The 23831-nt window shown below is 44.7% G+C and overlaps 1 protein-coding gene across 1 annotated transcript; it reads left to right on the forward strand.

Annotated features, from left to right (window-relative positions):
- The first annotated feature begins 2433 nt into the window (after nucleotides 1-2433).
- Nucleotides 2434-23502, forward strand: LOC128614672 (glutamine synthetase-like). Its single transcript, XM_053636214.1, has 7 exons — nucleotides 2434-2882; nucleotides 17607-17792; nucleotides 17968-18129; nucleotides 18253-18399; nucleotides 18518-18645; nucleotides 18754-18953; nucleotides 21726-23502. Exons 2-7 carry the CDS (start codon nucleotides 17630-17632, stop codon nucleotides 21976-21978), a joined length of 1053 nt encoding a protein of 350 aa, XP_053492189.1. The 5' UTR covers nucleotides 2434-2882; nucleotides 17607-17629; the 3' UTR covers nucleotides 21979-23502.
- The last annotated feature ends 329 nt before the right edge of the window (nucleotides 23503-23831 follow it).

Here is a 23831-nt window from a genome sequence, read left to right on the forward strand (position 1 = left end):
CCAATATAAATGTCTTTTAGATGACTTGCTTTGATGTGTGAACTAAGAAACTGTGTCACAATAAAAAAAAGATAGGGAGAGACTGGAGATCCCTGTCCAACACCACAGTTTAAGAAGAATCAGGGAGAGGTACCGTTACTTAACCTAATGGAGCTGCTACTATTCATATTCAGCATTTTGACCATATTACAAAAGTGGAAAAGCCAATTCTATGTAGCGCTTGAAACAAGAACTCAAGTTCTAGTGTGTCTAAAAATAAAATAAAACTTTGTTTTTGGAGTAAATATGAATAATCTAATACATCTAATATTAAGCGTATGTTGTTTGATATATGTCTGTTTGGTAGAAATCCTGACTGTATTTCATCAATAATGGAGTTCAGAACACATTTTTGTCTTTTGGCCAGAACTAAAGCTATCATTTTGTAGTCATTATTTAATAAAGTAATTGGACACCAATTGTCTACAAGAAGGGGATCTTTATTTGGCTTGGGAATTAGAGTAATTATTACTTGACATGCTTTCCTTAACAACCTACAATAGAAAAAAATAAATTTATATGTTTTTATGTTAAATCATTTATAAAACTCTGAAGTGAGCCCATCAGTGCCTGGAGGTTTAAAATTTTTAAATGAATTGATCGCTTCTACAATCTCTTTCAGGGTAATAGGAGCATCACAAAAAGCTTGAGCTACTATATTCAGTTGCTGTACATTTTGAAGTGACTCAAAGAAATCAACATCTTGGTGGCAAAATGTAGACATATAGAACTCACTGTAAAATTTTTCACAGAATTTTCCAATGATTTTTTGATCTTCAGTTACTATTCCATCAATCATGGGTTGTCCTATATTACTTTTTATGGCTTGTTGTTTTTCTAAAAAAAAAAAAAAAAAAAAAAAAAAGAAGCAGTGCTTTCTCACCTGCCTCGAGCCACTTTCTGCGTGGTCGGATGTAAGCTCATTCAGCTTTATATGTATATATTTTATCTAATTGGTGTTGTTGTTCAGCAAGTTCAGCTTTTTCAAAATCAGTAATATCTTCCACATGTTTTAGCTAAAAAACTAATTATACAAATAACATTACTCTCATTTGAATTTAGACTCTCACTAGACTGGTCTTTTTAGCCAAGTCACCACTGAATTGAAAATAAATGTTTACAAACTACAGTCAAACCTTGGATTGCGAGTAACTTGGTTTGCGACTGTTTTGCAAGACGAGCAAAAAGTTTTAATAATTTTTAACTTGATATACGTGCGAGGTCTTGCAATACGAGTACCTGTAGTACGTATACGCTGCTTTGTCTGCCGAGCGTCGCGTGATCACTACTGAGCTGAGGGTTCTTCTCTCACATGCTCGGTCTCAGTCAGCGTGCCACACCTGTATAGTCAACATCCGTGTGAGCGTATACTGTTTACTATAGTGTTGTAACTGTTGTGACTGTGTACTAACTGTACTGCGACAATGGCCCCATGAAGAAAAAATTTGAAAAGGATGGCGATAAGAAAAAGGAGATGATTACGGTGGAAGTTAAGAAGGAAATCATCGAGAAGCACAAACGAGGTATGCGAGTAGTCAGTTGTCGATGAAATTGTGTCCTTGGGGAAGACCATGGGACTGGACGTGAATGAAGATGACATTCAAGAGCTGGTGGAGGAACATGGCCAGGAGCTGACCACCGACGAACTGATGGATCTGCATCACGAGCAACAGCAAGAGGTTATGGAGGAGGTCTCGTCTGAGGAGGAGGAGGAGAAAAAGACGGAGAAATCCCTCACTTCAAATGAGATTAGGGAGGTGTGTAAAATGTGGGAAACAGTGCAAAATGTTGTAGAAAAGCACCACCCGAGTAAGACTGTAGCAGTGCGAGCGATGAATCTGTTTAACGACAATGTAATGTCACATTTCCGCGAAATACTTAAAAGGAAGAAAAAGCAAGTGTCACAAAGTTCCTTGTTAACGTCGTACAAAAAGAAAAAGATTCCGGCGAGCCAACAGACAGCAGTGATTCCATTAGTAACAGTGAAAGTCGTCCTACACAATAATTAATACATTCGATTACTTTATATTAAATTTAAATAATAAAAATATAAAATGGTATTTTGTGTTAATCATTATTATGTATATGAATATTTTGGGGTTTTTGGAACGAATCATCTGAGTTTCCATTATTTCTTATGGGGAAATTCGCTTTGATATACGAGTGCTTTGGATTACGAGCACGTTTCCGGAACGAATTATGCTCGCAATCCCAGGTTTGACTGTATATATTTCCAAACTAAATATTTCATATTGAGCTAACTCCCAGTTACAGCAGTAGTTAACGTCCTCCTTTGCTTTGTTCCAAACAATTTGTGATAATGTAATCGATTTTGTTTTTACTCCATCATAGGCGAGAATCGAGTTATTAAGCTTCCAATAAGAGGGAGTTGTATACAAATTAACAATAGTTGAAAGAGAGATTCGAAAAGTAATACATTTATGATCAGAAAAAAAGGTGAGGGTATAATATCAGTTGAAATATTATGCAGCTCCCTAGAAGCAAGCCAAAAATCCAATAATTTCTCTCTGTTCTTTACACTCCTCCCATTCTACATGGAATGAACATCCTTCCAATGATATCGCTCTATTGCCACTCCATCACCATGACAACCTTACCACGATCATCCAATTAAGCCTTTCATTTCACTATTTCGTCGCCCTACTTGGTCACATGTCTCTCCACTATCCAATCAGAAAGTAGCAGTTTAATCTCTTCCTTTAAAAGTTCTTGATGGTTGAGTTTGCCGGTATAAAGAATGAGAGAAAACCTGTTTGTACTTTCTTCTAAAAACAGCTGGACACACAAACGGTCACCTACTGATTATTTATTCCCGTTGAAAGGTAAATAAGTTTTAGTAGTTAAAACGTATAATGTGTAGGTTTCGCTTATTAGTTTAATTATGAGTTATTATAGTATTTTGGTGCGTTTTGTTGTCGCACATGTCTCTTATTTAAATCAGGTGTGTGTTTTCAGTTAGTAGTTTAATATTAGATAATAGCAGAGTTTAATGTGATCTTAAATGTGACTGATTAAGGGTTTCTTTTAAAGAAGTTTTAAATGATTGTTTTATAACCAAGTCTTTGCAGTTTCTGCTGTATGTTGCATCATTCTTGTCATGCAGTAGGTCAGTTGGAGAAGTATTTTAAGACGTAAGAATAATTTATAGCAGTAAAAGTGCACTGTGGATCTTCGGGAATATTATCAGCCTTTTGTTGTGGTTAAAAACACATAATTTGTCTTTTTTTCGATTACTGTCTTAATTTTAGTTTAATCCACTTGATTTGGAATAAATCCTCTTGTTATTGTCTAGGTAAAGTTATTTACGCGTTTCAAATGGGTATAATATGGTGTTTAGGATGTTTAAGTGGTTATAAGAGCTTTGTTCAGCTCCTGGAGGTGACACTGCTCTGTGTGGAGTTCCTCCATCATCATGGCAGTGTTTTCATTGCAGTTTTGCGCAAAATAGAAGCCATATTTTAAGAATGTCGACAAAACAAATGCGAGTGGTCTGCTTTTCTATTAACCTTGTAAGAACCGTGGTTGTAAAATTACAACATCACCTTTAGCATTCCCAAAAATGCATCTGCAAATGCCTTTTTGTAAAATGTATTATTATTATTATTATTATTATTATTATTATTATTATATATTTTTTAAACACCACATTTACATAGCCATTGGGTCCTATTGTTTAGCCTCTCAATGCCATTGGATAGTTAATGTGTATATAGCTCTGGCCATAAAGCCATGAACACATACGACCTGAGAACTTTCCTGGAATCTCCTTGTTACATTGGGCTGAACATTGAAGTGAGTAAAATCCCTGAAACATCCTTTTTTTTTTTGTGATTGTTCGAATATCTAGTTCATGTAAATACTAAGTTATCATAGAATGCGTGCATCAAATTAGATTTATGTCACGTATCGAGGTTGAGCCAGAAGCAAGTGCAGATAATAACATTTATTTAAACAAACATACTATGAGACAAAGACAACTTGATATAACACTGTGGCATATAACAAAACACCGAGACATAAACAACAAGAGTCTAGGACAACAAAAGACAAGCAAACAGTGCAGACAAGGACTATATATATACACAAGTGCTCATTAACAAAATGTGAGTCAGGTGCAGGTGGTCATGTGACAGCTAGTGCAGTGCAGTGGCTGATGGGAAGTGGAGTCCAGAATTTCTTGATACATGACAGAACCCTCCCCCAAGGGCGCTACTCCCGGAGCGCTCAAAATTACACGTCCTCCATCTGGTGGTCCTGGCCCCCCTGGGCAAAATGTCCCCAGCAAAACCAGGAGGCCGAGCGGCTTCCACAACGGCACAGGGAGGCAGAGATACTTCCTCGGCAGAACATGAAAGCGGGGCGACGTCCTTGCCAGAACATGAAAGCGGGGCGATGTCCTCCACAGGACAGGAGAGGGGAGCGAGGTTCTCCATGAGACTCAAGGGGGGAGCGAGGTTCTCCGCGAGGCCAGGGAGAGGAGCGAGGTTCTCCGCGAGGCCAGGGAGAGGAGCGAGGTTCTCCGCGAGGCCCAAGGGAGGAACGATGCTCTCCGCGGAGCATGAGGGGGGAACGATGTCCTCTGTGGAGCAGGAAGGGGGAGCGACATACTGAGCGCAGCAAAGAAAAGGAGCGACGTCTTTAGCGGAACATGGAGGCAGACTGACGTCCTCAGTGAAGCAGGAAGGCAGAGCGACGACCTCAGCCGAGCAGGAAGGCAGAGCGACGACCTCAGCCGAGCAGGACGGCAGAGCGACGTCCTCAGCCGAACAGGAAGGCAGAGCGACCTTGAGGTAGCTGAACAGTGGGGAATTCTTGAGTCCGGTAGGAGATGGAGCGACGTCTCTCACAGAACATGGAGGCAGAGTGACATCCTCCACTGAACATGAAGGTTGAACGAGAGCCATAATAGGGGAGGGAGGGTGGGAGTTGGTCTCAGCCCCGACCACAGACTCCCCCTCCTGTCGGTGTGGCATGGCGTAGTCCTTTATGAACGCCGAGTGTGGCCTGGTGCATGGTCTGTCTGGCTATGGCAGGCCTAGCATGCGGTTATTCTCAGCGAGTAGTTCATCTGTCCTTTGACACAGGCAGACACTGTTTGTGGAATGCTTTGGCGGATAGTTGTTCAGGGACAGGTGCGAATGTTTTGTAATGTAGTGATGTAAAAGGTCTGGGGGTTTGTATATTCCTTTTAGAATGTTGAGTAAGAAAGCACAGAGAAATTGAGATTGAATCAGACACCAGTGATTCAAGTGATGAGGTTGTTGAAAATGTCAATGAAGTGGACATGGAGAATCAGACACCCACTGGGCCAGCTGCTGCTGCTGCTGCTGATGACATTGAGCCAACCAACTAAACAGCCTACGACCCGGGACCGGTGTCGCTGGCTGAAAAACGATTTCATCAGTCCTAGTACTGATTTCTCTGGTCAAGACTTCACCGGTGGTGCTGTTTCCCTCCACACACCACTGGTGTACTTCCAGAGGTTTGTGTCAGAAGACATGATTCAGGCTCTGACAGAAAACAGTAATCTGTACAGCTTTCAAAAGACTGGTACAAATATAAACACAAACACCAAGGAAATTGAATTGTGCCATCCGTGTAAAAGTTGAGCACACATTTGGACACCTTAATGCAATGCCAGATGGCGTGTCCTTGCCAAACAGTCTGACATGGACTACAGTTTCATGCCAACGGTGGTTGCTGCATGCTGTGTGTGAGGAGAAAAGATTGCAGCTGCGACTGCCAGCATCAGATCCTGCAGTTCCACAGGTACAACAGCCTCAGGGGCACAATCAGGATGAACTAGACCTGGTAGCCCTTGTGATCAGAGAAGCTAGTCGAGCATTTGTTCAGAGCTCCCTAAACAATATAAAGCTGTATAAAGTACACATTATGCCACATAGGCAATTTGTACTTGTATCAGATGAGTATGTTTTGGTCAGGCTCTTGTGGCTGCCACCCTTTCACAGTTTCTCCAGTCTTTCAATCTAGTGTAGCTCCATTCTTGCTGCATTTACAGAGATACATTAACACTCATTCATTTTATCTTCAGTATTCACTTTATTGAAAGTTGTAGTGAAGTTCACTGTGCGGTTTATAACAAAACGCACAAAATAAACACGATTTTAAATAGCTGACTTAACTGAAAATGTGTCTACAAGATCTGTTAAATGAAAAACATGGCTCAATGTCAGCTGTGTGCGTGCGCATGCGTTCCCTTCCCCATGTCTGCAGTGTTTTCTCTCCCTTGTGTTTCTTTTGGTGTGCGTGTCTCTGGGCGTGACGCTCCACTTGTCAGGCTTTAGGATTGCAAGTTACTATATGTATATAGTATGACTATATGCGTGATCTTTAAAAGTGGGTTCATTATTATTCTGTGCTGTGACTCTGCAGCTTATGCTTAATTGGGCAGACGCCTTCAGTTTGTAGCATCTGTCGAACGTTCAGCTGAACTAAATGGTTATTTATATTAGGGATGTCACGATACCAAAAATCTAGTAGTCGGTACCGATACCACCAAAAGTACACAATACTCAATAAAAAAGTCGATATCATGGTGTGGTTTAAAAAAAAAATTTCATTAAAAACTCCTGGAGGACATCCTCCTCTGGCTGATACTGGCAAAAAAATAGAGAGGGGGGTATTTTAGTTATCAAACACTGTCTGACAATGACTTAAAAAAAGAGTAGAGGCTTCAAGTGCCTAAACTCGCATGCGCACACACACACACACACACACACACACACACACACACACACCTTATACTCTGTATGCAAGCATTAGCTTAAATTCACTATATGGTGGCAGGCCAAAAAGACTGATTAAAAGCATTAACATTTCAGTAATTATTTGTGACATTAGGTTACATTTTGCTGACAGGACACGGGCTGAATGGCGATGCATGGTGGCCCATTAGGAGGTAGTTTATAACATTGCAGTGTTTGCGTCTTTAACAAATAACTGGCTATCGCAAAGATTACATGGCGCATAACGTTAGCTGGTTTCACGGCCACAATGCCAGCTGCCTCAAACAAACATAATATAGGGCCCGTGTTGGATTTCCATGTATCTCAGGAATATAATTATTATGTCTTCAGATCTCCATCAGCCCTTTCAGCCTGTTCTACAATTACTTCTATTAACTTTACTCTTAGTTCTGTGTTGCTATGAAATATAGCCACTATAGCATGGAGACTCAAAGTTACGGCCCTGGTCAGAATGGATACCACCAGGAACACCGAACTTTATAAAACCATTCCACCACCAAAACTTGGGCCACTGTTTCTGCCCGCTGATCCCGTGTACTTGGTGAAAACGTCCATCATAACCAGCACATTCTCCAACCCTGAACGAGTTGGCTGCAACACCGTAAAATCTAGTGCCAATATTTCATTTGGCCGAGAGGCCAATAGATGGCCCATGAAGCTACTAGGAAAACACTGTGTGTCCTTGGCCGCCTGGCACCGATCACACTCTCGACACCACTGTGCCACATTGGATGTCAGGCCTGGCCAATAACAACGCTGCTGCACCAACTCAGTGGTGCGCTCAACTCCTTGGTGCCCATGCTCATGGTGTAACTGCATTAAAACTTCCACCTGCAATAGCGATGACAGCACCTGAAGTGCTGAAGTCCCTCTTCGCCCCCATCAGAGCGAAACATCCAGCGATGTAATACTCCGTCCTGCTCACACAAACGGCCCCGTTGGCGTAACAAATTCACCACAGCCTTGGGAAGCTGCTGGCGCTCCTCTGCACTAGGAGGCACCCCATGCCTCCAAAACACTAGGACCTCACCAATAACAGGATCCACTTCCTGCAAGGACTGCATATCCAAAGCTAGACTGGGCAGCGCAGTAACTACTGCTTGAGAACCAAGCTCTGTCCTTCCAGCCTGCCTTACACTGGTGGGGAGAACTGTCACTGGCAGTAACGCATCTAACTCACCCTGGTTGGAAGGACCCTGCCAGGGCAGAGCATCCGCATTACGGTTGCTTCTTCTTGAGCGATACCTCAGCTCAAAATCAAAGGCAGCCAATTGTGCAGCCCACCTCTGCTCTGTGGCCCAGAGCTTAGCAGTAGTCAGGTGGCTGAGGGGGTTGTTATCAGTGAAAACAACACACCTCTGCCCCAACAGGTATTCCCTAAACTTCTCAGTCATGGCCCACTTGAGCGGCAAGAATTCCAACTTCAAAGAGCTGTAGTTTGACATATTGCGCTCAGCGGGCCGAAGACTGCAGCTAGCATAGGCTATAGGCCGCTCCTTCCCCCCCTGTTCCTGAGACAGAACTGCTCCCAATCCCCATGGCTAGCATCTACCTAAAAGATAAAGGGAAGGGAGAAGTCAGCATAAGCCAATACAGAGGTAGAGGTGAGCCTACTCTTCAACCTTTCAAAACTCACCTGACACTGCTCCGTCCATGCTGCACCAAAACTTGACTCTGCCCGAGCCCTAGGCTTACGACTAGCAAACTCTACTACCAGCCGGTGCAGAGGAGCCGCCACATTAGCAAAACCCTCTACAAACCGTCAATAGTAACAGTAATAGTAGGCAAACCCCAGGAATGAGCGGAGTACTGTCACCCCCATAGGGCACGGCCATCGCGAATCTATCTTACTCAGATCTGTAGACACACCAGCAGCAGAAATTACATGTCCCAGATACTTACCTCCTGCTGGAAAAACATACATTTAGCTAGTTTAGCCTTCAACCCCTCTCGCTCCAGCCGACTCAAAACCACCTCTAACCGCTCCAGATGTTGGGTCACGGAAGAGGAAAACACCACTATGTCATCCAGGTACAAAAGCAAGGACTGACACTGCTGATCCCCAAACAACCTCTCCGTCAACCGCTGGAAGGTGCTTGGGGCATTGCAGAGGCCAAATGGCATGCGATTCCATTCAGATAGGCCGAATGGGGTGCAAAAAGCCATCTTGGGCTTATCCCCCTCCGTGACAGGAACCTGATTGTACCCACTGGCAAGGTCCATGGTGGAAAACCAATGGGCCCCAGACAGCGAGTCCAATGTTTCCTCTATACGCGGCAGAGGGAAAGTGTCTTTCCGAGTCTTTGTATTAAGCTGGCGATAGTCTACACACATACGCAGTGTGCCATCCTTCTTTTTAACCAGCACAATGGGGGTTTCATAAGGACTACAACTCTCTCTAATAATGTTTGTATCCAGCAGCTGATTTATGTGTGTTTTTACCACATTGTACTCAGACGGAGGTATCCGTCGGTACCTTTGTTGAACGGGGACAGAGTCCATCAAAGGTATGTCATGAGAAATGAGTCTGGTACATCCCAAATCACCCTCATGTGCAGAAAAGACTGTATGAAACTTTAATAGTAAAGACATCACCTGTTCCCGTTCAGTCACTGTCAACACAGACAAATCCAGATCCTTGATTTGTTCTGAACTGAAGGAAGAGCAGTAGGAATCTGAGAATTCACGGACCTGGAAACAGATTTAACTTCCGTGATGCCACTGGGCAAACTCACAATAAATACACTGTGCAGTCTGTCCGAAACAGAGTTCCGAAAAAACATCACATCTACTTGACCTACATTAATGACTGGTACATAAACTGTAACTCGAGTCACTCTTACTAGTGCAAATGATGCCAAAAGACCTGCAGGCAACCCAACCTCTGAGGGTTCAAAGAGCACAGTTTCTCCAGCAAAGTGCCCCGACCAAATTGCAGCTACAACCTTCATTGTGCTGCCTAGAATATGACATGCTTTACAACCCCACAATCGAACCCTGCCTAAACGACTAGCATGGGGAAAAGCACTCACCTGTCGACAGTGTTGTAACGCTTGCAACACTGACTTAGAGGCTCCCAACACTGATGGTACGTCAAAGAGGGTTGGACCGTGCTGCCCAAATAGCTCCTGATAGCACCGGCTCAACACATTCATCCCCAGAATAGCAGGGACCTGAGCACCGGTGCCACCAGGGGGATCTCTAATGACCAGCACACCACATCCTGACATTACCTGACCACAAAGCTCAACATCCAACTCCATATAGCCAACATATGGTACTCACGACCCATTGGCCGCACGGAGCTGCAACCACTGACATGCCCTGAGGCAGTCCTGGCCCCATGGTTCAAACTGTCTTTGCCTACCAAACTGTGACTCTACAGTTTGGTGGGACCTAGTTTTTCTGACAGTTGGGAAAAACTCTGCCCAGCCCGCCCCATAGGAGTCACATCCCGACAAGCTAGGGAAGTTGGAACACGTTCTCGGTCACATTCACGAGTGTAAGGCCGGGTTTTTGACAACGATGACAGAGTAATACCTCAGTACAGGATGATCGACGAACACGGCAAGGACACTGCATACATGCAACACTTTGAGTGAGTTGATTTTAGCTGTTGCTGCTGTGATTTTAACATCTCCAGCAGCTCCCTTAACTCCGAATGAGAATGCTCTTGCACACCATACTGGATGCCATAAGCCATTTGAACTGACTGACTCCGGCCTCTCGCACCCCCTGGCATTCCCTCCCGTTCCCACCTAATCGCCTCACCACGTACTTTCAGTAAAGTAGAGGTGGGCTGGCGATGAACTAGTTGCTTCAGCTCCCGGCGGAGGGCGCTATCGGCTACATATTCGACAAATTAATCACGCAGCACAATTTCAGCATTAGGGATAGCATTAGGTGATTGCTGTTTAACCCTCTCCAGGAGAATCATCAAAGCCAAGGAAAACTCTAACAGAGATTCCCCATCCTGCTGCCTCCTGGAGAAAAAGGCTTCATGCAGCGCTACATACGATTGAGAGCAACCATACATCTCACGTAGAATTGCAATAATCTTATCAAGATCTCCCCGTTCCTCACTGGGACGGTGTCTAATCTCCTCCCGTGCTTCCCCCTCCAAATGTTCGAAGAGAAAGAACGCTTTGTCAACTTTGGACAGATAACGAGCCCGCATGCATGCCTGAGCCTCTTCTACCCACTCATCAATGCCTATGCCGGATTTACCACTAAATTTTGGACACCATCGGTCCCTAGGCACAAAGACAAACTGTTCCGGCACCACCGGATAAGCATCAACTGGTTGGGGAGGGTCAGGCACTGCCGTGGTGGCAACAAAAGGAGCTGTGCTGGGACCAGGTGACTCACCTGGCATCTGTTCATGACGCAAACGGTCAATGTCTGCTCTCAATTGCGCCACTAATTCTTACAACTCCTGCATCTCCTCCATACCTATAACCACTACATTCACCCCACAGTGGAGCAGGACAACAGATAGAGTCCCCCAAAAGGTCAAATGCACACTGCTGTTTTGCTTCTGAAAAAACCCCAAGTCACAACCAATATTAAAATCAAACAGTTATACCCACGTATAGGGAACATAACCCTGTTCCCTGATAAGGGAACGAGACGTTGCGTTTAGCATAACACTATGGGGAGTGCCTCTCCCGCGTGACCGGCATCTGAAGCTTGTGTAAATCATGCCTATTTATAGGCTTGCCATGATCAGGTGACGTGGCAATTAAGCGTGTCGCGTGATATAAATATGGCACCTGTGAACCGCGCCATCAGCCTCTATTATTATCTGAAGCGAAGACGCAGTTCACAGGCCTGCCCTGGTATGACAAAGCTACGCAACGTGTCGTCGCCTTCTCAGGGAACAGGGTTACATGCGTAACCCAGACGTTTCCCTTTCGAAAGGAACTTCAACGTTACGGTTAGCATAATACTATGGGAACAAGAATACCCACTCCGTCATACTGTGGGTACGGCCAGTTCAAAACGACCCAAGCCCAAGGGTCACTGCAAGACACTCGAGTCTGGGGTGGAATGAATATCCAGGCTGTAATAACAAATGAATGTGTGTGTCGTAGACCACCCTGCAGCAGCACACACATCCTGTAAGGATACCCCTTTGGACAAAGCCTTCACGGAGCCGACCACCCTAGTGGAATGAACCATTATGCCCAGACGCGCAGTGAGACCGCGCACCTCTTAAGCAATAGAGATTGCTTCCACTATCCAATTAGAGATGCCCTGCATTGACACAGCATCACCTCTACTGTCGCCGCCAAAGCAGACCAGCAGCTGCTCCAACTTACACCACTGGCTGGAGTGGTGGACTTAAGGGCTCTCTGTACTTATTGGACACAGCAGGTGCATTCTCTCTTGTTCCGGTGTGGGGAATGGAGGAGGGCAGAAAGTCTGCAACATCACAGGGTGGGCAGCCGAGGTAGGCACCTTAGGAATATAATCCAGCATAGGATACAGGAAGGCCTTGGATAATCCAGGGGCAAAGTCAAGGCAGGAAGGGGCAACAGAGAGAGCTTGTAGATCTCCTACTCGCTTGAGAGATGTCAGGGCCAGCAGAAGAGCTACCTTTAGAGTCAGAAGATTCTCAGAGGCTGACTCTAAGGGCTCAAATGGGGTCCCTGACAGACCTTCCAAGACCACATAAAGGTCCCAGGAAGGTATACGCAGCCTGCAGATAGGCTCCAGCCACCTGACACCACACATGAACCTCGAAGTTAGAGGATGTTGCCCCACAGAGGCTCCATCAACAGGGGCGTGGCTGGCCAAAATGGCCGCCACGTAAACCCTGATTGTAGAAGGAGCCCACCCCACTGAGAACCGTTCTTGTAAGAACTCCAGGACTGTAGCTATTTTGCAGTTCACTGGGTCTACAGTGGATCCCTGTGGATGGGAATCTCCCAAGGAGTGCCATCTAGCAGGGATATTATCTCTGAGACCCATATTTGAGCTGGCCAATAAGGTGCTACTAGCAGCAGACATAGACTGTCTTGGTGAACTCTCGCTAGAACTTGTGGGAGCAGAGCGATGGGGGGAACAGCATACAGATGTGACCCCGGCTACATGTGCACCATAGCGTCCAGCCCTAATTGTGCAAGAGGAGTGAGGGCGAACCACAGCGGGCCGTATGTTGTCTCCTCGGAGGCGAACATATTCAGTCCCGCTTGGCCAAACCTCGCCATATGGACTCCACCAATTGTGGATGGAGCCACCACTTGTGGATGGAGCCACCAATTCCTGGGCCTCAGCTCCTGCCTCAACAGGATGTCTGCCCCCATATTCCCAGAATGTACATTGCACTCACTGACAAACTTTCCTTCTGCCCAGAGAAGAATTAGTTGCGCCTGCCTGAACAGGGGGCATGGACATAATCAGGACAGGCATGGACATGGTCAGTATATGAGACCACCGGTGTGTTGTCTGTAAACACATGGTGACCTCTCAATTGAGGAAGAAGGAATTTCAGTGCTAGAAATATGGCCCACATTTCTAGGCAATTTATATGCCACTCCAGATGAGGGCCACACCAGAGACCGTGAGCTGGACAGCTGTCTAAGACCGTGCTCCAGCCCGTGAGGAAGGTGTCTGTCATTGCCATCTTGCGCTAAGGAGACACCCCTAGAGTGTGACCCAAACCGGGGACACTCAAATTCTCAGAGCACGTAGGCATCGCTGCGTGACACTGATTATTCTCAGAGGTTTCGTCCTTGGACGAAACCCCCAACATCTCAGTCACCACTGAACGGTCTCCTGTGCAATAGGCCCATAAGCGCCAATAGTCTCCCAAGATCCAGCTTTATCTTGCTCAGTGTTGATAGGATTAACCCTACGCATGTTGGGGATGGAAACGCCCTCATCGTAGTAGAATCCTTATAACCCCTAGAAAAGTTGTCTACTGCACTGGGGAAAGCATACTTTTCTGAGGTTCAACCTGAGCCCCAAGCTCTTCATGTGGGTGAGAACAACATCTCGATGTTGAACTGCCAGTTCCCTGGATCGTACTAGAATTAACCAGTCGTCCAGATAGTTTAGTACATGGATGCCCTGGAGTCACAATGGAGCCAGAGTGACATCCATGCACTTTGTGAAGGTGCGAGGGGATAAAGCTAACAATATTTCTCTGTGGAAATATGCACCTTTTAGATCTATCGTCACAAACCAGTCCTCAAACTGAATCTGTGGAACGATAAGTTTGGGCTTCAGCATCTTGAACCTGTATGTCTGAAGAGTACAGTTCAGATGACACAGATCTAAAATTGGCCGCATACTCCTATTTTTTGCGGACCAGGAAAAAATGGCTGTAAAACCCTCCCTCGGCAAACGGTGTACATGTTCTATGGCCCCTTTGTCCAAGAGGGATCATACTTCCTTTGCTAAATTCGGGCTTTTCTACAGTAGACAGAACTCATGGAGACACATTTGGCAGTAGTTTCCACGCTGCCAGACGGTCTTTTAGTAACGTTAACTATTCAACATTGTATTGGAGGGAAAGCATCAGATTTTCGTTGTCCTGTGACAGCTTGCTGACCAGGGAACACTGAAAACTTGGGACAGCCTTGGCAAGGGGAGGCCCTACAGTAGCACTGGGGGCTAACTGCCCTAACAACCTCATGTCCCCTGATACGTCATTCCACGGCCCCTCAGGACCGCTCTTCTTTGCCTGCTTGGCCTTTATGAACACTCTCAGATCAGGCCTAGTAGCAGGCCGCCACTGGGGCTGCCTGGTTCCCCTGGCTGTCTGTGGGGGTTGGCGGGCTGCCATACTCGCCTTCTGGGTCTCCCTCGCACCAGTGCTGGCCTGGGCTCTACTCGTGGATGCCCGGGTGAGCTTGAGACAACAGGGAAGGAACTGGCTGAATGCCGAAATATGTCGAGCTCACTCAGCAGGTGTGCTTGGTAGGCCTGCAACACTGTCATTGTCTGCAGTGACCCACAAACAAGACTACTACCACATAGGCCTTGCCCATTAATGTCACGGTGGCCTTACACAGTGGCTTGAATGGCAAAGCCGGCCCCCCTAATTACCTGCCGTCGATGGAGAGAGGTAGTTCGCAAGAGCCTCCTCCACCTTCAGCATAGCTAAATAGCCATGCCGTTCATTCCCCACAATGGCCGAATAATCCAACATTGTGGGGTTATAAATATGGCTTATGCGTGATTTTCCCCCAGAAGCCTGGTATTTTGTCATGCACTTCGGGAAGAAAGGAGAGTTTCTGCAGTGTGAGGGATTTACTTTCACTGGGGAGAAAAAGGCTCATCCAGCCTTAGTAATCACTTCAAGCAGCTCTTTGTATGCTGCTCTCACTTTTTAGCACATACTTCTGGCTCCTCAGAGTCAGAGAGGAATTATTACTATTATTTTTGTGTGTGGTTTTTTTTCTTCCCCTTTTGGCTTTCCATAGCGGAAGGAGGAGTCGCGACGCGAGCTCCAAATTCCAGCGGAGAGCCGAACCCGGAATACAGAGCAAGAGATAGAGCAGCGCTCGTCTCCGGCTCCTCTTCCGGATCCATAAGAGATCCCCCGAACCTGAATACCTCAGCAGTGAACAGCCCAGATCTGCGAGGCTCTGAAACCCAACTCACTTCGGCTTCCGAGAAGAGCGTGAGTCGCGAGCCGAGCTGCTTAATGTAGGCATTACCATGCGTGGCCTCTCGAGGCTGCCATCGCATGCTACACCCCTAGACACTTCACCCAGAAAGTGTGCACTATTCCCCGTGATGAAACGGGAGCAAGCCGTAACACACTTCCTGAATTCTCTCACTCATATATTTCTCTCTTGCTAATTCCTTTTTTTTTCCTTCTCTTTTTTTTTTTAAAGGGATAGAAAAGTTCTGAGATTTTGAGAAAAGATAGTGAGGAAATAAAGCGTCTTTTTGTTTCTTTACACAAATAACTGACATGCAGTCTTTCATTGAAGATAATAAAGGCTGATGGCGTGGTTCACAGGTGCGATATTTACACAAGCTTCAGATGCCAGTCACGCGCGAGAGGCACCCATAGTGTTATGCTAAACGCAACATCGAAGTGCCCTTTTAAAGGGAACACTGGTTAACCTAAAATTACACAAACACTAAACAATAAACAACGAGAAACAAATTACAGACACCATGGGGTGGTGGCTAGATCACCCAGGCTCACTGACACCACCACATGAAATGGAGGCAGTTAACAGCACCTATGCAGAACCAGAATTATGGTAGACAGTACAAATGAAAAATATAGCATGGAGACAACAAGGCACAACATACACCCTCTCAATAGTAAGGTGGTTGTGTGGAAAAACAAACCTGAAACAGGTTTGAGGCTGGAAAACACTAATTTACAACTTAGCCACTCATACTATATGTGCTTGCAGAACATAAACCAAACATACATCAAAAACTAAAGTCAACAAGGTAAAGCAAAACAAATCAGGTGAAACAAAACAAATAAGATGAAGCAAAACAGTAAGTAAAGAAAAAGAAATCAGATGAAGCAAAACAAGAAACCGATCAAGCAAAACAATAAATAAAACCATAAAGCAAAACAGATCAGGTGAAGCAAAACACTGAAGTAAAGCAAAACAGGAGCGGTGTCGCATGTAGTGTCTTCGGCTAGGGATTTGTCTTAGAGAAGATTTAGATGATCAACTCCCCACTCTCACCTTAACACAAAGATCGGAGTGTCAACCTAAATCTACCAAGTCCCAATGTGAAGAAGGGAGAGGTGTACTTACCATTGGGTTAAACAAACACCAGATGTGAAGTTGTATACTTACTCACAGGTACCACAGCTCAACATACATATACATATTATACAGCCAAATGTTGTGATCACTGAACGTGATCTCTGGCGCGATCTCCCCCGCCAACTCACCACAATGCACGTGCCACCAGTGCCGCTCTAAGACTATAAATAAACAAATTAGCCTTGAGATGTTGGCCTCATTACACCGTGAGCAAAGCCTGAATGTACCTGAATGGAAATGGGAACCGGAAATGGCAGGGGCGCGAGGAACTCTGAATCACCAAGACACCTATGCGCCTACCAAAATAAGGGTCCTTAAATAGTCAGATAACTCCCACCTTATTGGTCTGCCGAAGCCATACCCTGAGCAGAGCCAATAGGATAGCCAAATCACTTACCCTGCCACACTTGGTTTACGAAGCACAAGAAGACTTTCCCACCTTAGTCAGCTGTTAAAATGAAGTTGGAATTTTGTTAATGAAGTCAATAAATGAAAGCAGTTGCAAATACAGTTTAGTTAATTAGTAAATGTACTCTCGCCCTAAAAGATAAATTACCTCCCTGCTGAACACCCCCCCCACCATAAATTCTAATGGTTTCCACTACAAATACCATTACAAACCTACAGTTAACCATTGAAACCATTACCATTACTGGTTGCTAATGGTATCCACTAGACATAACATTTCACCAATAAAAGGGAACAAGTTACTATTAGAGACCGACGGTACTATTAAAGTTTCCATTAAAACCAATATAATTTATAACCATTAAAACCATTACAAATTCTGAGGGTTTCTGTTTTGTTTTGTTTTTTTCTTCAGTTGATTGTGCTAATAGAGGTAAAATGTGTATTGGTAATTTTCCATCACAGTGAGTCTCGTAGTTTGACAAACTCGAATGTACCCACTATGTGTATTAACTTGGAGAGTGTAGGAGCAGATGGAGGTACTTCCATTGAGGCAGGATTTTAAGCATTTAAATGAATTTAATATGGTTTGACATTATGTGCGTCTCCCTAGGTTTCTTATAGCCCAAAGCGAAAATGGCCACTTCCAGTTCAAAGCTGAATACAACTGTGATAAAGTGGTACATGGACCTGCCACAGGGAGACAAAGTGCAGGCCATGTACATCTGGATTGATGGGACCGGAGAGGGACTCTGCTGCAAGACCAGGACTCTGGACTCGGAACCCAAGACTATTGAAGGTACTGTTTCCAACAATTGTTGGTATCCAACAATCAATTTTGGTGGCACTTTTGTTTCAAGCCCTTCTTTGGATGCATAGGTCATTGTGTGACCATAAATGTTGTTTATATGCTCTACGTCAAAGTCTCACTGCTCTTATTTGACTCTGTATTTATGGTTTGTGGGTTTCTGCAGATCTCCCAGAGTGGAATTTTGGTGGCACCAGTATATTCCAGGTTGAGAGCTCGAACAGTGACATGTACCTCATACCAAAGGCCATGTTTAGAGACCCATTCAGGAAGGACCCCAACAAGCTGGTTCTTTGTGAGGTTCTCAAATACAACAGGAAATCTGCAGGTATAAATTTGGTATAATTAAATATTTGCTGGTAAAGTGTCAAATCTGGTGTAATTTATGAAGGAGTGTTTGTGGATAATGCTTGACTTTTTGACCTTTTTATTTCCTTTTTTTTCCTCTTAGTAACTAATCTTCGTCAGATGTGTGAAAAGATCATGAGCATGGTGGAGGACCAGCATCCATGGTTTGGAATGGAGCAGAAGTACACACTTCTTGCTATAGATGGTCATCCTTTTGGCTGGCCCTCAAATGGTTTCCCCGGACCACAAGGTGAAGGTCTTTGTGTACTGCACTATGGATTTTAATTCAGTCCTGCTCTCTGCCTTTGCTCAATTAGGATGAATGCAGGAATGGCTGTTCAGGTCTGAGGGATGTTGTGTTTAAACAGGTAATTATCGCTGTTGTGTGGGAGCAGATAAGGCCTGTGGCAGGGACATTGTTGAGGCCCATTATAGAGCCTGTCTGTATGCTGGGGTTATGATTTGTGGCACCAATGCAGAAGTCATGCCTGCACAGGTAAGCCTTCAAAACTGGTTTATGAAGAGCTGTTTAGAATATTTTCTTTTGTGGAGAGTATTGGAGTATAATTACTGTAACACCAAACATCTATGCCTTTGTTCTCAGTGGGAATTCCAAGTGGGTCCTTGTGAAGGCATCAGCATGGGAGATCACCTGTGGATAGCTCGTTTTATCCTGCACAGGGTGTGTGAAGACTTTGGTGTTGTGGCCTCCTTTGACCCCAAACCCGTTACAGGCAACTGGAATGGTGCTGGCTGCCATACAAACTTCAGTACCAAGAACATGCGGGAGGAGGGAGGCCTCAGGTAATGCTCTTAATTAGACGTATTATGTAGCATAGTGTAAGTGATTTTATATCTCAACTCCATGTAATGTTTTATATAAATTTAATGTCAACGTTTTTGTTTTTTTTTCGCTTGGAGGTGTTCCTTTCATAGGGAACTCCGTTGCGTTTAGCATAACACTATGGGAGCACCCCTCGTGCGTGACTGGCATCTGAAGCTTGTGTAAAATCATGCCTGCCATGATCAGGTGATGTGGTAATTAAACGCGTCGCATGATATATATATGGTGCCTTATTATCTTCAGCGAGACTGCATGTCGGTTGTTTGTGTAAAGAAACAAATAGACGTTTCATTTCCTCTCCATCTTTTCTCAAAATCTCTGGACTTTTCTATCCCTTTGAGAGAATTCAGGAAGTGTGTTACGTGCTTGCGTTTCATCACGGGGAGTAGTGCACACTTTCTGTGTGAAGTGTCTAGGGGTGGAGCCTGTGAGGGCACATTGTAACGCCTTACTTTAGGCAGCTCCATTCACGACTTGCTCTCTTCTCGGAAGTCGAAGCGAGTTGGGTTTCAGAGAATCGTGGATCTGGGCCGGCTGCTGCCGAGGCAGCTACCCGTCTCCAGTCCGGGGGATCTGCTCTCTCTTGCTCTGTCTTCCGGGTCCGGCTCTCCGCTGGATTTTGGAGCTTGCGTCACGACTCCTCCTTCCGCTATGGAAAGCCAAAAGGGGAAAAAAAAGAGAAAAAAACCACACACACAAAAATAATAGTAATAATTTCTCTCTGACTCCGAGGAGCCAGAATGGTGTACTAAAAACTGAGAGCAGCATATAAAGAGCTGCTTGAAGTGATTACTAAGGCTGGATGAGCTTTTTTCTCCTCAGTAAAAGTAAATCCCTTACTCTGCAGAAAACTCCCTTTTCTTCCAGAAGTGCATGACAAAATATCAGGCTTCTGGGGGAAAACCATGCATAAGCCGTAGTTATAACCCCACGATGTTGGATTATTCGGTCATTGTGGGGAATGAACGGCATGGCTATTTAGCTATGCTGAAGGTGGAGGAGGCACTTGCGAGCTACCTCTCTCCATCGACGGCAGGTAATTTAGGGGGGCCGGCTTTGCCATCCAAGCCACCGTGTAAGGCCACCGTGGCATTGGTGGGCAAAGCCTATGCAGTAGTAGTCTTGCTTGTGGGTCACTGCAGACAATGACAGTGTTGCAGGCCTACCAAGCACACCTGCTGAGATAGCTCGACATATGGCGGCATTCAGCCAGTTCCTTCCCTGTTGTGTTGAGTTCGCCCGGGTATCCAAGAGTGGAGCCCAGGCCAGCACTAGTGCGAGAGAGAAGGCGAGAATGGCAGCCCGCCAACCCCCGCAGACAGCCAGGGGAACTGGGTGGCCACAGTTGCAGCCTGCTACTAGGCCTGCTGGCAAAGAAGAGCGGTCCTGATAGAAACTGCGCAATAGCTACAACCCTGGAGTTCTTACAAGGTTGTTTTTCAGCGGGGTGGGCTCCTTCTACAATCAGGGCTTACATGGCTGCCATTTCGGCCAGCCACGCCCTTGTTGATGGAGCCTCTGTGGGGCAACATCCTCTAACTTCGAGGTTTATGCGTGGTGTCAGGCGGCTGAGGCCCATCTGCAGGCCGCGCATACCTTCCTGGGACCTTCTGTGGTCCTGAAAGGTCTATCAGGTGCCCCATTTGAGCCCTTAGAGTCAGCCTCTGAGAATCTTCTGACTCTAAAGGTAGCTCTTCTGCTGGCCCTGACATCTCTCGAGTGCGTAGTAGATCTACAAGCTCTCTCTGTTGCCCCTTCCTGCCTTGTCTTTACCCCTGGATTAGCCAAGGCCTTCCTGTATCCTAGGCCGGATTATATTCCTAAGGTGCCTACATCTGCTGCCCAGCCTGTGGTGTTGCAGGCTTTCTGCCCTCCTCTGTTCCTCACGCCAGAACAACAGAGAATACACCTGCTGTGTCCAGTGAGGGCTCTCTGTACTTGCATCCACCTCTCCGGCCAGTGGCGTAAGTCGGAGCAGCTGCTGGTCTGCTTGGCGGCGATAGTAGAGGTGATGCTGGGTCAAAGCAGCGCATCTCTAATTGGATAGTGGAAGCAATCTCTATTGTTCATTCGATTTGAATGTACATCCATTCGATATTACAGCCTGGATATTCATTCCGTGTCTTGCAATGACCCTCAGGCTTGGGTCTTTTTGAACAGGCCGTACCCTCTGTATGACGGAGTGGGTATTCTTGTTCCCATAGTGTAATGCTAAACGCAACGTGGAGTTTCCTTTGAAAGGGAATGTCTGGGTTACACATGTAACCCTGTTCCCTGAGAAGTGAATGAGACATTGCGTAGCTTTGTCATACTGGTGTAGGCCTGTGAATTGCATCTTCACTTCAGATAATAGAGGCTGACGGCGTGGTTCACAAGTGCCATAAATATATCACACAACGCACTTAATTGCCACATCAGTTGATCATGGCAGGCCTATAAATAGGCACGATTTTACACAAGCTTCAGATGCCGGTCACGTGTGAGGGGTGCTCCCATAGTGTTATGCTTAACGAAATGTCTCGTTCCCTTCTCAGGGAACAGGGTTACATGTGTAACCCAGATGTTTTTTTCCTCTCTTATTTATTTATTTTTAAATGTATTTATTTATTATTATTTTTTAAATAGTCCTGTCACCTTGACTCTTGATTAGGCATACAGAATGACGGGGACTGAATTATTTTTTGAATCCTCAGGATACAATTCAGTTTTTTTTTTAAACTGTTTCTCTGCAGGCATGTTGAGGAGGCTATTGAGCAGCTGGGCAAGAGGCATGGCTTCCACATTCGTGCCTACGACCCAAAAGGGGGGCTTGACAATGTCAGATGTCTCACTGGCCATCATGAGACCTCCAACATCAATGAGTTCTCTGCAGGCTATTTTGAGGATCGCCGTCCCTCAGCTAACTGCAACCCATATGCTGTGACTGAAGCAATCATTCGCACATGTCTACTTAATGAGGAAGAAGAGCCCACAGTGTACAAATGAACTGCAAAGAACTCCCACATGTCTTCTTTAAAATAAGTGGTTTGCGGAAGCTTATCCAGGAAACTTGTTGGCTTTCCTTCCTTTTCCTTCCCCCCCTCAAATCTTGGTTCAATCCAAACATATCACTGCCAAATTATCATAATCATACGTTATTAATCATGCATAAATACTGCATTCATAGCCAGCTATAGTTAACCCTTAGAGGTCAGCTCTCCTGCCTGGAGGATAAAATAGAACGTTTGCACTTCCGCATCAAAATCTACGCGAGTTTTTGTCCTTCAAACATAAAACTGACATCCCCAGAAACCTTCAACAGTCTACTTTCCAAATGTATATAGATCGAAACTACACATGTTTTTAGAGCTTTGTGAGGAGAATAAAATGAACAGCATGCACGTTTCAGTCTCTGAGTCAGAAAACAGCTCTTGATGTCCCACCCATTAGCAACGAGAGCTATTCATATGATAACATTATGGTAAATCGGCGGTCGTTATTGGGTAATTACGAGGTAACAAAATGTGTGACAACGCCCAAATTTACTCATATAAACAAGAGCACATGTTACCCGAAAAGCAGGCAGTTCTCCGGGGAAACACAGCACCTGGAGCTCATTTTACCCAAAAATTAGGACAGTGAGGACGAACGTTGCCATTTCGAACTTTGACTTGATCCGGCAGAGGATGTTTGTGATGAGTAAGTTTTGTTGACTAGATTTTGTCATGGAATGATTATGATTACATGCTTAGCACTGCAATTCATGATGCATGCAAGCTGCAGCTAAACATTTCTAAAGCCTTTCATAGTACATACATGTTCAGAATTGAGTGAATTATTTTGCCTCCGTCAAGTATGCATACCATATCTATCACTTTTATAAATAAAGCATATGTAAAGCAGCTTGCATTGCTAAAAGTTCTCTGTCTACATAACACATTAGAAAAACTTATCATAGCAACCAGACAGGTCAACTAATTACCCATAAGCTATAGATAAAGTTTTTCATTCATAATCTTTGCTCCCTAACAAAAACCCCATGGAAGTGCAAAGCATGTGATGTCTTATTTTTTTGCCATCAACAAGACAGAAACTGTTTTGAAGCTTGGCATCCTGAACAGGACTGACAATTCATTGTTCTTTTATTCATCTTATTTTATAGTATTCCATTGCATGTTTGGGGTTGAACACAGTATTTTCAATAAACTGTAAAAAGGATTTTATTGTCTCTTCTTTCCGTACAATTCACACTGACCGGATGGGTGTGGGGTGTGGGAGACACAATGACATCCCAGATGGGCTATTACCTTTGACAATAGGGAGGGCCATTACCTTTGACAGTGGGGAGGGTAACTATTACAGATGTGGACACCTATCTCATCAATATTCATTGTGTAAGCCACTGGCTTTGAAAAAAAATAGTGTCACTTCAAAGTTCTACAACTTTTGTAGTCAGACCACATGACATTTCTGCATGATTTAATCACCTATGTGTAGGCAACACCTATGTTTACAAGGTTCAGAGCTCAAAAGTCCTGTCAAAAATGTTTATAATGTGTTTATCACAGTATCCCAAACACCACTGAAAATAGGTTTTTGAAAAGTGTAAATTTACAGTTGATTTAAACAAAACCTATATTCATGACATTCTTACTGCTCTCAAATTACTGTTGGTGAATTTGTAGTAAATATAAGCATATGTAGCATTTTTGGATGAATGTTTTTTAGATAGGTGAAATATATTAAAATGTATAGGCATGTCAGACTTTGTTTCAGATACTCAAAAGTATCTGAAAGGCCTCAGACTGTGGAGTGTTAAGCCATGATGTGGAACTAACAAACCAACACAGAGACAATAG

Source organism: Ictalurus furcatus, chromosome 11 (assembly GCF_023375685.1).
Source record: "Ictalurus furcatus strain D&B chromosome 11, Billie_1.0, whole genome shotgun sequence".
NCBI classification, from domain to species: Eukaryota; Metazoa; Chordata; class Actinopteri; order Siluriformes; family Ictaluridae; genus Ictalurus; species Ictalurus furcatus.